The 17204-nt window shown below is 28.6% G+C and overlaps 2 protein-coding genes across 4 annotated transcripts; one reads left to right on the top strand and one right to left on the bottom strand.

Annotated features, from left to right (window-relative positions):
• Positions 1-68: 68 nt before the first annotated feature.
• LOC122517046 lies at positions 69-8877 on the top strand. 2 transcript variants are annotated; one of them, XM_043635366.1, is made up of 12 exons: positions 69-857; positions 1171-1329; positions 1408-1605; positions 1690-1809; positions 3121-3232; positions 3309-3432; positions 3499-3634; positions 4088-4144; positions 5276-5401; positions 5866-6119; positions 6188-6375; positions 6466-8877. In XM_043635366.1, the coding sequence occupies exons 1-12, from the start codon at positions 839-841 to the stop codon at positions 6764-6766; spliced, it is 1794 nt and encodes a 597-aa protein (XP_043491301.1). In that variant the 5' UTR covers positions 69-838; the 3' UTR covers positions 6767-8877. The 2 variants fall into 2 exon arrangements, with proteins under 2 accessions (XP_043491301.1, XP_043491302.1); XM_043635367.1 differs by lacking the exon at positions 4088-4144.
• Positions 8878-9981: 1104 nt separating this feature from the next.
• On the bottom strand, positions 9982-16429 carry LOC122517047 (vesicular glutamate transporter 1). 2 transcript variants are annotated; one of them, XM_043635368.1, is made up of 8 exons: positions 15788-16429; positions 13669-13922; positions 13183-13419; positions 13025-13109; positions 12821-12926; positions 12183-12444; positions 11015-11389; positions 9982-10822 (listed from the first exon to the last, which is right to left on the bottom strand). In XM_043635368.1, the coding sequence occupies exons 1-8, from the start codon at positions 15795-15797 to the stop codon at positions 10580-10582; spliced, it is 1572 nt and encodes a 523-aa protein (XP_043491303.1). In that variant the 5' UTR covers positions 15798-16429; the 3' UTR covers positions 9982-10579. The 2 variants fall into 2 exon arrangements, with proteins under 2 accessions (XP_043491303.1, XP_043491304.1); XM_043635369.1 differs by lacking the exon at positions 15788-16429 and having other exon boundaries at positions 13669-13706; positions 13774-13865.
• Positions 16430-17204: the final 775 nt, after the last annotated feature.

Below are 17204 nucleotides of genomic sequence, written 5' to 3' on the forward strand. Positions count from 1 at the left end.
TTATATTTACAATCCTTCAAAATACTTTTATTTTCTATTACAGAATCGTTACTTATTCTTTGTTCGATATTACTTATTAGAGAAATAAAAATAATTGATGACGAACGTATAAGTATTATATTACTATGAAACGACAGTTCTATGTATCACACGTGTCGTATCTGTCGATGACGTCATAACAATTCACCATTGTGCTGCATTTAAGAAATGACGTAAGTGGGGCACTATTGAGCAAATGTCAGATTTAAATAAAAATATGGCGTTGGGCGGTGACATGTGTCATTATTTGGATCAGTAGTTCTTTAAACCGGGTTCGATACAAACGATGTCTAATTTGTCGAAATGTTATTATAAAAAAATCGAAAATTTAATCATTTTGCATTTTCAAAAAATTCAATCTAAAGTTTGTAAGAACGTTGACATAAATTATAAAAATCGATAATACCAATACAGTCTAATTTTAAACACTGTATGACAGATTTTAATATAAGAATATTGTACTTCCATATATAAGTGATACTTAATAGATTTGTTTCTAATTATTTGTACATTAAAGTGAACTATCATAGATGAGATAAGAAAAAAGAAATAGAGAGGTTATGTCAACGTTTCATCTTGACAGGCGCAACTGCTTTCAGCTGCATTAAAAAGTAGAATATAAAAAAGTTGCGAAAGGCTAGCGAGTAGTCAGTAACCATTCTGCTCTCGACTGAGCAGGTAGTACTTAGAAGAAGTTCTTATCTATTTTCTCGCAGTTAATGTATTTCAATTTTACTATCTTTTGAAAATCTCTACAATTTTGGAAATCTACAAGGATATACAAAAGAAAGAAGCAAATATGGGCGACAAAAGAATCGGTGAGTACGAGACAAAAAAAGGTGAATGCACTTTTGGAGTTTTTAAAATCTGCAGATTGCACACTAAGTAGGAAGCTGAATAAAAGCAGGCCAACCTGCTCCATTTTTTATCAAGAACACAGTAAAAAATCGATGATACACATTTTGAAAAAAGGCTCGACTGCGATTCAATTTTTTCTTCCTTATCTTCTTTATCAGTCATTTTCTTTTCTTTGTATTAGACGTAAAAAGAATTTATTTATTTTTTTTTTTTTTTTTTTTTTAATAAAAGATAAAATAAATTTTAATCTTTTTCTTTATTTTGTTTTAACAGAGCATATTGTAATGACACCAAAATGCAAAACTGGGAATTCAACAACTTTGATAATAGAAAGACAAGCTTTAGAACCTCCCACAGAAAATGGAAATGATAATGTACATGTTGCTGGTGGAGATCACAAAGGAATTGTTATTAACAAACAAGCTATTAATGGTAGTTACATGATCTTTCAAAATAAATTATTTGGTTATCAAATGGATCTTATAATAGTTTTGTTTGTTTTAATTTCAGTTACAAATGGCGATGTATCAGCACCACATCTGTGTCTACAATTTAGAGTATTTTTAGTAAGTACACAAACTGGGAAACATACACAAGAGTCTAGGACACTTGAATTTTGGTTTAGCGATACCTGTTCAGAAACAGAACAGCCCACTGTCGCACAAGAATTTTTCAGAGAATTAGTTGCACCACAAGAATTTCCAAGAGGTAAAAAATATTTAAAAATTACGCGCGATTGATATATTTATTTTTATATATTAATTGTATTAACACGAATGTGTCTATTTATAGATTATGTGGGATTTATAAAAAAAATAATGAAGCTAATGCAACACAAGTACTCCAGTATTAAAAAATTAGAGGTAGAATTGAAACAACTTGAAGAACCAGTTTCACTTCCAACTAGACCATGTAAGTTAAACCTTATAAAGCATAACTACTTGCATATGCAAGTAGAACAAATGTGTAAATATAAATGTTGACTTGTATTAGACTCTAACTAACATTTTGAAACCATTTATTTTACCTTGAAAAAAAAATCACTTATACATGGGTGGAGGTTCATCTCTCATTTGATTAACCTCATTGAACTTGATAGTTCCTTATTGAACGATATTGGAGCAGCTGTCTCAAGTGCACATTAAAGCAGAAACCAGAGGAAATACGTACTTGAATTGAAACTTACTATGTTTTGTTCCATTGATTTAAGGGAGACATTATTTATGTTTATAGCGTGTGTCAGTATATATATATTGTTAAGTATTATTATTACATTTTCTACTTCATCTCTTATTATTCACAGCCCGCGCCGGTTATATAGTCATCACACTTCCTCCGTCTAAGAAAATTATTTGGAAAACAGGTTCGAGAAGAAGAAAAAAGTTCTGCATTTTTGTCATGTTTTGTTGTTGTGTTTCATTTCTTATCCACAGGCCTCTAGTTAAAACACAATTTAATACACATAATGTAGATCAAAATAATGATTTAATATCTTCTGGTCAATATTGTTTACAGAATTTATTTTTCATAGCCATTTATAAAACTAAAATATATTTGTTTGCTCATTAAAATAGTTCGTTTACATATATTTGACCAGTAGATACATATTTCTCTACTTAGCACAACAGACTGGTAACCATAACAACATTGGCTTAACACTTTTTACTCTCTATAATTTGCATCATGCTCTTTTATAGATTAAATACATATAACTAAACAAAAAAAAACAACATTCATTCTTTATCACTTAATGTAATAATTGATTATTTGGATCATGAATAAAAATTTTCTAGTATTTATATATATATATATATTCTAAAATACCAGTAAATGTCTCTAGATGCACTTCGTTTATTTTCTGTAGATTGTGTATCAATTAAAATATAGAAAATGCTGGTATTTAATTATTCTATTTAACATAGATGTTATATTCTATATATGGAGAACAATGTATACACAAAGAATATTCATAATAACGAAGCATGATTCTCAATATATACACAAATAGTATGTTATTATTATGCTGCAAGAACTGTGTGTATCTAACAAACATTATAAATAACAATAAAATAAGCAATTTATGCAAACTAATTTTTCATTTCAGAGTCACTTTGTTTTTGTGCAATACTTTTTATATGCAGATGCACAGCTTTAGTATTTAATAAGTTTTATAGTATGCATTGTATTATATATGATTACATTATTTATTATTTTTGTTAATAGTATCTACAGATGAAGCTGTTATGGATCAAGTCATAGAGCTCACTATAGAAAAGGTGTTGGAACTTATTGAATCTGCTTATCCAAATCCAGTTACCGTAATTGATATAGCAAAGTAAGATACAACAAATTTAATATCAACAAATAACGAATATTTAATTATCAATCTCATAAAACATTTTGTATTACAGAGAATATGGTTGGGAAGTATCTGCAGTCGAAGCAAAGATGAAGGAATTACAAGAAAAAGGTGTTGTAAAAGCAATGGATCATGGAGCTTTCACCAGAGTTGTACATCAAGATACTCAAGTTCAGGTAAAATATATCAAATTTATATGTGTTTATCTAAAATATTCATAAATATTTTAATATGTTTCACAGGTTGTCAAACAAATGCCTACAATGGCCAGTTCTAAACAGCCAACAATAGCAATTATCACGGCACAGTATTGCGAGAAGCTTGCAGTAGATTCCATGATTGAAAATAAAGAAACGTTTGTTCGATATACGACTGTAGGTAAGTCCTTGCATTTTTGATATTTTATAATTATCTATTCTCGAGAGTATACTATAATTGATGTCTATTCGGAATTTTCATTGTATGGCTTTCCCAAACCATCATCTGACCTATGTAGTACTTTAATAATTTACTTTATTAATTACATTTACAATACTAATAATGAAATAGTGATTCATTTTAGTATCGATAAAAAATAGCAAAATTCAATAATCTTTCATTATGTGGTTTACAATTAGAGTATAATAAGTAATATTTCAATGGTAATTCTATATTCTAATCTATTCCTTATGCATACAAGTATATTACGTTAAACAATTACCGATACTTAGACAAGAGATTGTTGATCAGTAATATATGTATGCATAAGGAAAACTTATTAAATATAAAATTTTAAAACATGCCGCATAAATACATATATTTATATCTATTTCACCATGCATGAAACTTTAGGTACACCAACATCACCAGATACAACAGACGGAGTTCCGCGCGTGTCTTGCCGTTTTGGTAAAGTAGTTTGTAACATAGCTAGTTTTTTGTTATCAACGTTACTTGTAATGTCACTTCATAGCTTGCCATCTGCTTGTATCCAAGGAACGCTGCAGGGTCACCATACTACAATCTTACATAAGACACTATCATTAATTATCTTCATCCAATAGAACAATTTTCGTGCCACGTTAACAAAATTTCAATGTCGTTCACTCACACATATATAATACTTTTATATTTATTTAATTATATACAGTAAAATACTTAGAGAAATTATATTCAGTTAAACCACTTCTCATATTAGCATGGCACATGTTACATATCACTTTGTCAAATGTTTAACTTTATGGAGTTTCTTTTTATGTTGTATGCGTTTATTATCATATAGTTCGAATTTTATCTTGTGTGCATTACTCAGCAATAGAGAAATGCAATTATCTAATTACGTACGCAATTACAAAAAATAATTCATTTATTTTATAATCATTAAGTATAATGTATTATAATGTAAATTACAAGAATCATTGAACTTGATCTTATATATCGAGATAAAAGAGTCGAGTGTTGTAATCAATACCATTTTTAAAGATATATCTTTACGGTTACGGCTGCATTACAGATATGGTTACAGTCGAATAACCGGTTATTAGTTTTTTCTGTCATGAGTAATATTCCTTCATATTGCATGTAGGATTATTCTCGTTCGAAGTATAACTGCATTAAAGTTTTTAGACCAGACCAATTGAATTTAATTTTAATTCGTAATATTTTGAATAAGTTTGATTTATATGAAATAGCATATAATATTATATCTTTTTTATTTTTAATATTTAACGAAGAGTCTATTTTTTTGTAACCATTTGTTTTATTGACTTATTTATTCGTTATTGATTTACAAATTGTATAAATCTATTAATAAAAGAATATTATATCAATTGTAACAACATCGAATATGATGAATGCATAATTTTAGAATGAATAATTTTGGAATTCATTTGATCTATATATTAATTTGATTCTTACACTGTACACACAGGTCCAATGTCGATCTTTTTATAGCGGCACGATGCACCTGTATAATACACAAGTTGAAAATCGAACATTTTAAATTTACATAGTCTAAAGTGTAAATATTATTTGTTTTAGGAGAATCAAACGTGTATACATTGGGTAATATCGGTGCTCATAGAATTGTTTGCACAAAATTGCCAACTGTGGGTCATACTCGAGAAGCTATGACTGCAGCAGGAAATACTACGACTAGATTATTAGGTAAGAAGATCAATAATTAAATATGAACATTTGGAAATTATTGTTTTATTTCTATTTTTAACCAGTATATTATTAAGAATATTTTGCGAAAAAAGAAAAAAAATCTTTTCAATATTTATATCTAATACATATATTCTCTTGAGCTAATTGTAAACTTTCTCGTGAAAAATAAACATTTTCTATAACGCGAATTCATAAAACGTACGTTATACGGAAGTCTACTTTATACAAGTTCGTATATTGTTCTAGATAGCTAGTAGTTCGATCAGTATAATAGCGGAAAAGTTAGCGATAAGATTATGCGAATGGTAAATAAAGTTCTTATCGCGTATATGCATTGATTATCTTCCTTTGGGGATCTATTATTAATTTAATTATACACATCACGTAAAGAATGATTATTCTGAACGGTAAATTTATTTAATATATACAATATCATAGGAATATATTTTTTGCGCGCGCAGGTACTTTCCAAAAAGTTGATTTCGTATTCCTGGTTGGTGTTGGCGGAGGTGTACCACATTATACGGATTACAAGAAGCATGTAAGGCTTGGGGATGTGGTTGTTTCACATCCAACTCCGATCAATAAAAAATATGTATACGTATATTGTGAAAGTGCTAAGATAAACGAGAAAGATAATTATCATTTCGAGACCAAAGAATACTGTCCACCTAATCTAGGTCTTCAAGAAATAGCTGTTAATTTGAAACAACAGGTAATTTAATTAGCGCGTAATTCTCGCCATTAACAATGTGCCATTTAAACTTTGTTATGTATTTCAAGTCGGAAAACGAGATAAATCCTCCTTGGCAAGAGTATCTAAAGGAAGGTATAGAAAATTTAGGCAATCAAGCGGAACACGACTTCAAAGCACCACCCGCTGAATCCGATAAATTGTACATGGCTATTGGAGACAGAGACGTGATCGAAGTTGCTCATCCTATTGCTCCTCAGGATGCGACGAACAAGAGGTACATTTATAAAATTGATTCTATTCTATATTTTTTTTTTTTTATATTGACTCTTTAATTATTCAATCATGACGGTCATGTGTTCATTAGAATGGAGGGCTGTCCTCGAATCCATTTGGCACCAATTGCCTCGGGTCGGCAAATTGCAAGAGACGATCAACTTAGACAAAAATTTGCCACTCGATTTGGTGCACTTGCTTTCGATGCCGAAATGGATGCCGTAGTTGAAAGCATCCTTGGAAATTGTAGAGAGAGTTTTGCAGTGATACGAGGTATCTCCGATTACAAGGACGGCTCTCGTATCAAAGAGTGGCAACCTTACGCCTCATTGGCAGCTGCGAGCGTTATGAAGGCCGTTATTTGCGCTATGGATCCACCAACCAATGTCTAATTCTTATTCCTTTTCTATATATTGAGTGGATCGTTAGCCAAATTATTCAATTATATACATCTCACGTAGCATCAAAATGCGATATGGACCAAATCATTTTCGTGATCTAACTGATACGTCAAATAATTTATTTGACGATAATACTGAGGTCAGCACAAAGTGCATAAATAATAGTGATCGGCGAATACTTTTGTTCGTCATTTTTCACGAATATATATATATATACATGTATACGTAGAAATCGTTATAAACGGGCCACCGGCAATCAATTCCATTTTCTACTTTTACTTCCGTTTCTATTCGTCAAATCTGTACGATGTAATAGTTTAACACAAGGTGATCTCCGATATAAATGAATATATGAACAAATAGAGATGTTCTATAGATAAAATAAGATCGTAAACCATCTATTGGTTGCTGGTCAACCGTGCAATAAGACGAATGAAAGATACGTGTAATTATCGCCGCCTTCCGAAATGATTTTTTTATGTATTTTACAAAATGGTAATGTTTCTATATACTGGAGAGTGCCATTCTTTCAGATATCTTTTTTTTTTCAACCGGATATATCAAGTTCCATTTCAATTTTATATCGTAACTTTTTTTCTACAAATATTGTTCGCAATATGCGATATTACAAATGTGACGATTATACTGACAATAACGGTTGATCTTCTATAAGTGAGATCATTCCTGTAATATTCCAATGAATTTTTTTTTCCATTTACAATTAGAGCATCGTGCTTCGTTATTAATGCACCGTTCATGTCAGTCGAAAACATTATATCAATGCGAACACCCATCAAAGTTATATCAATATCGATTTTAGTTATTTGATAGAAATGGTGCCATTGCTACTGTCCGACATTGTAGAATGCTTCTTATCTAAAGCGATTATCTCGCAATCAGTTAGACAAGCATAAGTTGTTCCTTAAGTATTTCTTCAAGAGTAAAATTTTAATAGACTCATTTCACGTCTAATGAACAGAAATTAGAATAAAAAAAAAAAGTATTAAATGTGTTAGGACTGAAAGAGAACCGAGTATAATACTCGACTTATTCACAGAATATTTCCGCTGTCGTATTTTCCATCTTAATATAGATATAGATGAACGAATCAATCTCAACTCGAATTTACTCGATGAACGTAGCTAGGTTTAGATGTGATAGTCATCGCTATAAAAAAAAAAAAAAGAAAAAGAAAAAGAAAAATTGATTGCCATCGTTTGGCAATATTTCTCAAAATCCAATCAAATTAATCGTTGCAATATTAGGTACATCTACGATCATTACATATTTACCAGAGTATATCAATGTTTTAAAAAGATCACATTTTATTCAGGAAGCTGCAAGAGTGTTAAAGATTACCTAACGTATATGAATACTTTTATATTGGTTTATCATTGTCGAAAAAATGATCGATCGAGAATAAAATCTCGATGTCTTCACTAATAATTACGAAACTTCGATAATATTGATAAGTGTGCCAATGTGTTCATACGTACGAAGTAAAATTAACTATCCTTGAAGAAATAACAAAATTCGATTTACACAAACATATCGTTTTTTTTTTCTTTTTTTTTTTCTGAGAACGTATACGTTTCATTTAACGTTTAATAACAATTCTGATCAAATTTTATCGAATCCTTCCATTACGACACTTCCTAGCATTATTAATGCTTTATATATTCTAAAGCACAGGGTAGTAAGTAAGAACTAAATTATAAATCTATACAAAGATTGCATTTTTTTCAAATATAAATCGGAATAACGTAGGAAAGTACTAGATATATAGATAGGTATATATATATAACGTCTATTGTGTTAATAATGAAAGTCAAAAATTTTAATAGACAGATACATGTGATTTACTATCGAGAGTAAAAGTATTTATCATTTATAAAGTCTCTTAACTTATATAAGTGATAATTATATTTATTTATTTATTTATTAACACACGAAAAAGTAACAATTATTGATTATTCAAAGTTATTTTCTTTCTCTTTAAATTGTATTTAAGAAAACAAAACAAAAAAAAATAATACGAAGCGGCATCTATTATATCTGTCGTTTTGGCACAATATCAAAATAATAGAAAGAATATTTCTAAAGATAAGAAAAATGGACCGAAGAAGAGACGATTAAAAGTCACTTGTTGTGTAGGAGCACAATATTCAAATTCTATGAGCTATAGAGAGAGACTATCAACTTACACATATTATAATGATATAAAATTTAATATATTTATCTATATATACCGGCTGAGCTAATAAAAAGATTATCACTTCAAATAATTCGGTATCTATTGACTTTATTCAAGAATGTTAACAATTAAATTTATGAATCCGATCAAGTGATCATTTGATGTCTTATATTCAATGAAACATTACAAGGGTACTCTTTAATTTTTTAAATACAGTTGCATATTGTGTTTCAGTACTATATTATAATAAATTGCAATTCTACAACCTAGAATAAAAAGGTACTTAAATTACGAGTTATTTCATGTGATAATATTTATTGACTGACCCGGTATATATATTTATCGACGAGTTATATATCCTAGAGTAATGAATTCGATTTACCTGATGAAAGATTCCTATGTATGGCCTAACTTTAATTTTATGATTAAAATATTCCTTTTTTTTTTGTTTTTTTTTCTTTTTTGTTATTGCGTTAATAGAAAGTCTGATATATACATTTATTTGTGTAAGAATCAATTACGGCGGTACACAGTGGTATATTACAAAATATGATAAGGTTCTCGTAAATATTTTGCGTTTTCCATTGCTTCCATAGAAGTTACTTTTTCATGCATTTATAATCGCGTCTAAGCGAAGAATAATATAAAAAGCTTTGCGTTTTTAGCTGTCCAATGTATTTGCATTCTTTTTTATAACGCGCTTTCAACGCTAGTCGCACTATTGTGTTTTTATTCGTTCATAATAATAAATTAATATTTTAATTTTACAGAGAGTAATAGAAAAATTCCTGGGTGAGGTTTAGTTAATAAGATTTTTATCATATAAATATATATATAATATATTTCTTTGTATTATTATTTATTGAATAATAATATTTTACAATTTTTCTTTCTTTTTTTATTTTTTTCAGACATTTGTACTTTACAAAAAGAAACGTTTAATTTCGAATCGCGAAAATTTTAGTCACTATTTTTGTAATAAGAAGAGGTTTTATTATAAGCGTTTAAAAAGTTTTTGATTGGATGAATTTTTTTTTTATTATTTAAGAAAGTATCGTTATCAATATTTGTCAAGCTTGAAATATTCATATACGTTCGAAATACGATGTAATTTCTATACGCATTTAAGCGTACGAAGATATCGTTATCAACAGTTATATATGTAATTGTATTATACAGTATTCTAATTATCGATATGCCTTCGATAATCATATGTATCGCCTTTTTGATAAAATTGATTACAGAGTAATAATTAACAAATATTCAATAGACATTTTTTTTTTTTTAATCGCAGTATGAACACCAGTGTATTCTCAAATACGCGTTAAAAAATCATACAAAAATTTTGATTAATACATTTTCCTTGATGTAAAACCACATTCGTATTATTAATCATTCCTGTTTTGTGAAATAAACTGTTTTACGAGTCAAAACTTGACACTCTTCATTTTAATTAAACAAGCGTCCTAGATTTTGATCTTTTTCCATTCAATTTGTTTTCTATTATATATTACTTAAACGTTACGTGTTTAATATTTACAAGACTTATCAATTTCATACTATCTTGTAAAGAAAATTTAGATAAGAAAGTTAATATTTTTCCAGTGTCGTCACTTATCAACGTATAATTTTTCTTCTTCTAGTTTAGTAATTTTTCCTAATCCTTCTTCGTGTTTCAATATCTCTTTTTTTGTTTGCAAATTCAACATTTCACGTTCATTATGTTCCTTTGGTTGCCCATATTGGTTCCACGGTTGTTCCTTGGATGTACCACCAATTAAATAAATTAGACAACCAGCTACCGCATTGGCACCAGCGATGAGGAATACGATAAACCATTGACCAACTGTTTGCTAAGAAAATAATATTATTTCTTTTAATAAATCGTTAATCGAAGGGTATACAAAATAAGATTAATCTGATATATGTTTGATATCTTAAACAAATAATTCTATACTATATATATCTATGAGTTTAATGATGTTGTATATTTCAACAACAACAAAAATTCAAAATACTAATTGAATTATGTGATATTTACTTACGTTATTGTTAGTTAATAAACCAACAATCGCGGGTGAAATAAATCCTGCCCAAACAACAACCATTCCGCAAAATCCAAGTAATATACTAGCATAATTAGGACTTAAATCAACAAAACTTGCTAAAGTGGATGCTGAAACTGCCCCATTCACTGCTATACCAGCCATCATAAAAATGACAGCTAAATATGGTTGACAACCGCTGTAGCCTAATGCGATTATGAATATACCTTGTAAACCATTACACACAAATGTTGCTAATTTTCTTACGTTAGTTAAACTCATTCTTTCAGTTCGTAGAAGCCAATCGCTCATAATCGAATAGAAATAAGAAAAGACCATTCTTAAAAAGTGAGGTGCACCGGATAGAATACCAGTCTGGAAATAATATATACAGATGTATACAGATACAGTAAGACCTCGATTAACCGGTTCAGGTTTATCCGATATTTCGATTATTCCGAGGTCTTGTTTATTAGAATCACGGTTATCTGTTCTATTTGTAATTACATTTTTTAATCGATCATTTTTTTGTCTTCTGTTTGTTAACAAAAGATAAATACAGTAGGACCTTGATATTTTATTCGTTTATCTTGCAATCATGCCGGTTAATTAAAGTCCTATTGTATATTATATTTTCGGTGTAAAATTTGAAAAAAATAAAAAGAACCGATCATCGAAACCTATTGCAAAGTCAATATCAAGGAAATTGATTTTATCAGATCAAGTTTGCATGAAAAATATGTACATTAGTATTATATAAGGTTATAAGATCTTATTTCAATAGAATGTCATACTACAGATAACGGGTCTGCAATATGATAGCTACTTTTTTACGTATGCAAATAGACTTAATGATAAGTCTAATATGTCATTTGATTAAATAAAGCTAAAAGGTCCTAAGATTGAAATTTTGATCTCAATGAAACTTTGCGAGGATGTAAACCTGAATAGTGAAATTTCAGTTATGCGTAATCATACTGTTTAATTAATTTAATAAGTAACTTTTCATCCCCTTTAATATATTTCATTAATATCAAGTAAAATATCTTCTCTTTTGTATTAAATTCAGACTCGAAAAGTAATAAAACGTTGTAGCATTTCTAAAACACATTTCTAAAGTTTATAAAAGGAATATATGTATTCGATTGAATTGAATTGATTTTCTTACCGCGTGAATATTCCATCCGTGAATAAAATTAAAGTATGAAGGAGCTTGTGTCATTAAAGTAAGGAAACCCCAAGCTCCACCCCATTGAGCCAAAACAGTAATCCATACCGGTCCCGAAGTGAAAATATCTTTCCAAGGTACCTTCGTTTCTTTGTCATCGACGGATCCCGAAATATTTTCAAGTATGTAATTTTTTTCATCCTCGGATATACGTGGGTGTACTTGCGGTGAATCGTACACGCAGAAAAACCAGAAACAGTACCTTCACGTAAGAAAAGATTATTATTAAAGAATTTCATCATATATACATAATTTGAAGGTATTTCGTATAACGAACTTTTATTAGAAAATATTTGTAAAGTTGTTAAAATTTTCATATATATTTGTCGTGTTATGTTGTAACAATTTATCATTGACCCATATTGTTTCCTAACGAGAAAATATTTTAACGTTAAAACGTAAGAAATCTAATCAATCTTCTTACGTAACTTACATCGTTAACATTTCATATTTTTTTATTTTGTTAAAAAGAAAGATCACGAGACTACGTATTATTTTCCTCTGATATACGAAACGTTTTATAATTCACATATAAAACTAAGTGTATATGTGATTAATTTATTCTTATGTATATTTACCAAATTACTCCGAGAATAGAAGTGACATAAAATGCTGCTTCCCATCCAAATGCATTGGCAACTGTTGCACAAAGTGGATAAGTGATAGCAGCTCCCACAGAACTACCTTTGAAAAATGGAAATATGAACGATTTGTTGAAAATTTTGATTTTGATTTATTGAAAGGAACAAAACAAATTAATATAATTTGACCATAAATTTTACCTAAATATGCACTGACGAATCTACTTCTTTCGGTCGAGGGTATCCATTTGGCTGTCATGTCATGCATGCTAGGCCAAACAACACCCTAAAATAAGATTTTCATTCTAATTAATTATTCTTCGGATGGATCAATTTTCTTCACGGAGAATTCAACCTACCGCAACGAAACCTTGAAGAACTCGAATAAATACGAGAGCGTTTAGATGATATCGCGTAGCGAAGGGTATGAGAAATCCTAAAAGGGCTGTCAAAAAATTGGCAAATCCAAAAACGAATTTTGTACCGTAACGTCTTGCTAAAATACCACCAGGAAGTTGAGAGATCCAATGAAACCAATAATAAGCACCTAGTGCGAGTCCTTGATCGTATTCGCTCCAAGTAAATCGATCGTTATACTAATAAATATAACATAATCAAAAGATATTAAAAAAAGAAATGTTCAACTAGAATCGATACGTTGAAATTCGATTTTGATTAATATATTAACGTTATTAAAAATTATTAATTATAAAAATATTAAATTAATTATTTATTAAATATATTATAATATTAATTATTAATTTTATATTATATAAATAATATTATATAAATAATATATTATTAATTATTAATTATTTATAAAAAAATATTAAATTAATAATTACCGTTATATTTTCAAAACTTAATCCTTGTTCATTAACATCTAGAGAATTATCGATACTTTCATTAAATGTTGTATTCTTCCATAAAATATTAGTAGCATTATCTACCTCGCATTCTACGGACAAGGCTGCTTGCGGTCTTGGTACAACCATAGCCACTATAGTCAGATTCAGATTGATCCTTAGCATATAATTAATAGCAAATCCACAAAAAACAAAGTACCATAGAACATCTCGGCACGTAATGAATTCCTTTTCTTAAATAAAGAGAAGAGAAAAAAAGATTTATTTTAATTTATTTTTTATTTTTACATTGTAAAACAATGTAAATAAGAATAATAATATATCGAACATATAATATAGGGAAAAGATAATTAAATAATCAAACTTTTTTTTTATCGAGAACGAAATCTTCTTTCTTGGAAGATAAAATTATTCTATAAGAAATAAAAATTTGATGAGAACGGAAAAATAAATCAAATGGATGCACCTTTTTATCTCGACACAAATCATCTCAAGTAGTATCTTTATGATCGTGATATTATATTTAGAGGAAGTTATTAATTAATTCGAATAAAATCAAATTATTTCTCTAATCGAACGCGTACTGATGTTAATTTTATTACGAATAACTGTCGTTACGATTTATTATTTGTAAAAATCATTTACAAAATTAATAATATGAGACGATGCATATATGCTGCTATATTATTATCTTTGAAAAATAATTTAAACAATGTAGTAAAACAAGAATCAGTCGTAGGTCATTCTCCTCACGTGATGACAATGGAATTTTTCAATTTTGATATAGAGTGATTCGCCCCCAAGGTAGCGGATAATGCGCATAATCAAGGATGAATGTCAATGATTCCATTGACAGAATTAAACTGAAAGAGGCTGACGCGATATCAAGCAAGTACCCTAATCTACAGCAGAGGTGGCCAACACGTTGATCGTTAATTGTAAGCGATTTTTGATTTAATCTTACTAGCCGAAAAATTTTTACGAAAGATTTTTCGGAATTACTATTTAATCGAGAGAAAAAAGTATATCAATATCGTCAAAAATTATAACAAATATATTTACTTTTGTTTTAAATTTACGTACACACTTATGTCGATCAGCTGTTTAATATTTCAAATTTAAGAAATTTAAAGCCAACGTTTTTTATATATTTGCTTATTAACATATCGAAAATTAATCTGAATAAACGAATCAAATTATGAACATTTGGTTGGATACACGCAAATGCAGACTTCTACCGTTAATTATATTATTAACAAAAAATAAAATCTAATCTGTATTTTTCCTACGATTACATTTATTAATTTAAAAATTGTTAATAAAATATCATATTGATTTAAGTATCCTTGTTCTCTCCGGTATCACTAGTAAGTACACGAGACACGTGTTCAAATGTGTTAAATGTCAAGATTTAATATAATTAGATAGGTAAATCGTGATTAAATTTTTTACGACAAAAATTCGATCGCACGTAAAATAAAGTTGGCCACCCCTGATCTAAAGTACATACATAAATCGGATGAGTCCAACATTTCTCGTAATGCTTCATGAAATTTATAGTTGCATTTGAAAAATATCTAATAACTACTATAGTTAACTCGTTTTTTTCCTATAATAAAAAATCAATCTGACGTTTCCTCGATACCCATACGTATGTTTATTGAAAGGGGAAAACAAAAAACAAAAAAATATACTTTTGTACCTATCTACTTAAAAATTTGTTCTTAAATAACGAATTTAATTATCTCGAAATAACTGGGATTTGTATTTTACGATAATATATTGCCCCGATTGCGATGATAAATTCATTTTTCAATATCAAATAAAATATTTAACTCATTGTTAATTAAATTAATCATTTTTCAATCAGAATTTGCAAAAAAATAAGATTACTCTGCAATTTCATGATCAGTCACTGCATAAACTGTGAAGTATAAAGTTGTATATGTAAACAGTAATATTATAATAATATATTATAATAATTATTATAAAATATTCTAAAATTTTTTATTGCTAAATAGTTATTCGTAATAAGACATATAAAATATCTTGATTACTTTTCACAAAGATAAAGATACAAACGCTCCTTTTTACTTACTGCCACTCATTTTTATATCGAATATTGATTAAACGTTCTCAAGGATTGGTTTCTTGATATTGATGAAATAAGATGTAATTCACTTTATGCAGAAATCAATTTAAACGCTGAAAACAGTGCCTTCTTTACTTCACTATTTCTTTGCGAACAAATATATATATATATATATACATATATAAGTATATGCTTTTGTTTTTTTCTTTTCCTTTTTTTAAAATATAATGCATTCACGTATAAGTAGTCATCTTTCAAAAAGAAAATTATAATCGTCAAGTTGCTCTGATATGTTCTTTTTTTATTATAATCCTTCAAATATGTCGATCGAGAAATTTAGGAATTCCTTTTTATTTTCTAGTCTTCTTATTCGTGAATGAATGTTAATCAGACAGTATCACGACTAACACTGCCCGACTGTTCTTCTCAAATACGAGCATGAGCAGACCTTAGGAATCCTTCGTGCGATTCTCCTGCCACCAAGAAATCACGAGTGATAAGACTAATTAAGTATTAACACTCGCATTTCTACCACCGCTGAATTAATTTTTCAATCTCAATAGTAATTTTTATCTTATGATGATTTATCTCTTTAAAGTTGTTCTTTGAAAACAATTCTATTGCTTGAAAATGGAAATGAGATCGGTGAAAGCATTGAACAAACAAACAATATAATTACACTTTTGTGTGTACATTTAAAATGATAAACATTGATAAGTTTTAAATAAATAACGGATACTCAAATGGAGAAATAGTTAAAGAAATTATGTTAGTACATTGTATGTAACATAGTTTGTTATATATTTTTGTCTTATTAACATTTTCCATGGTGTTATTCAATTGAAAAGGTATTATGATGTATTTAGTAAAGTGTAGGATTGTTAGGTTTAAGCAATTCTTTTTTTGTGCTGTAACACACTGGCTTTGGATACGCAAGATACTTTTGACTCCTTTTTTACGATACTCTTTGTAACAATTACATGACGTTTTTACAATTTTATTTTATATTTGATCTTTAGTTGAATATTTGTTTAACTTTAGAACAAAATGATAAACCTTGAATTCGATTGACGCTCAAATTCAAAATATATAAACGTATCTTATTTTGTTCTGAAATATAATCATGTTAACATTTCTAGAACGATACAGTTTCATTTTAATTTTTACAATTATATTAAATAAATTATTTAATTTCTATTAAGCATACACAATTCTACATTGAATCTTATTAAAAAATTTCTATAGAAATAGATTTAAAGTCACGTGGTTAGTGAATATCCAATCAAATTGTAGTCTGCCATTTTACCTCCTTCTGCGCAGTATCAAGAAGTATCAGCACATATATATAGGCCAGTCAAAAAGGGCCAAACTTCTTAAATTTTGGTGAACAACAGAAAATTTGATCTAACGGTAAGTCGACGAC

The sequence above is a fragment of the Polistes fuscatus genome, unplaced genomic scaffold, assembly GCF_010416935.1.
Source record: "Polistes fuscatus isolate 324 unplaced genomic scaffold, CU_Pfus_HIC Scaffold2, whole genome shotgun sequence".
Taxonomy (NCBI): domain Eukaryota; kingdom Metazoa; phylum Arthropoda; class Insecta; order Hymenoptera; family Vespidae; genus Polistes; species Polistes fuscatus.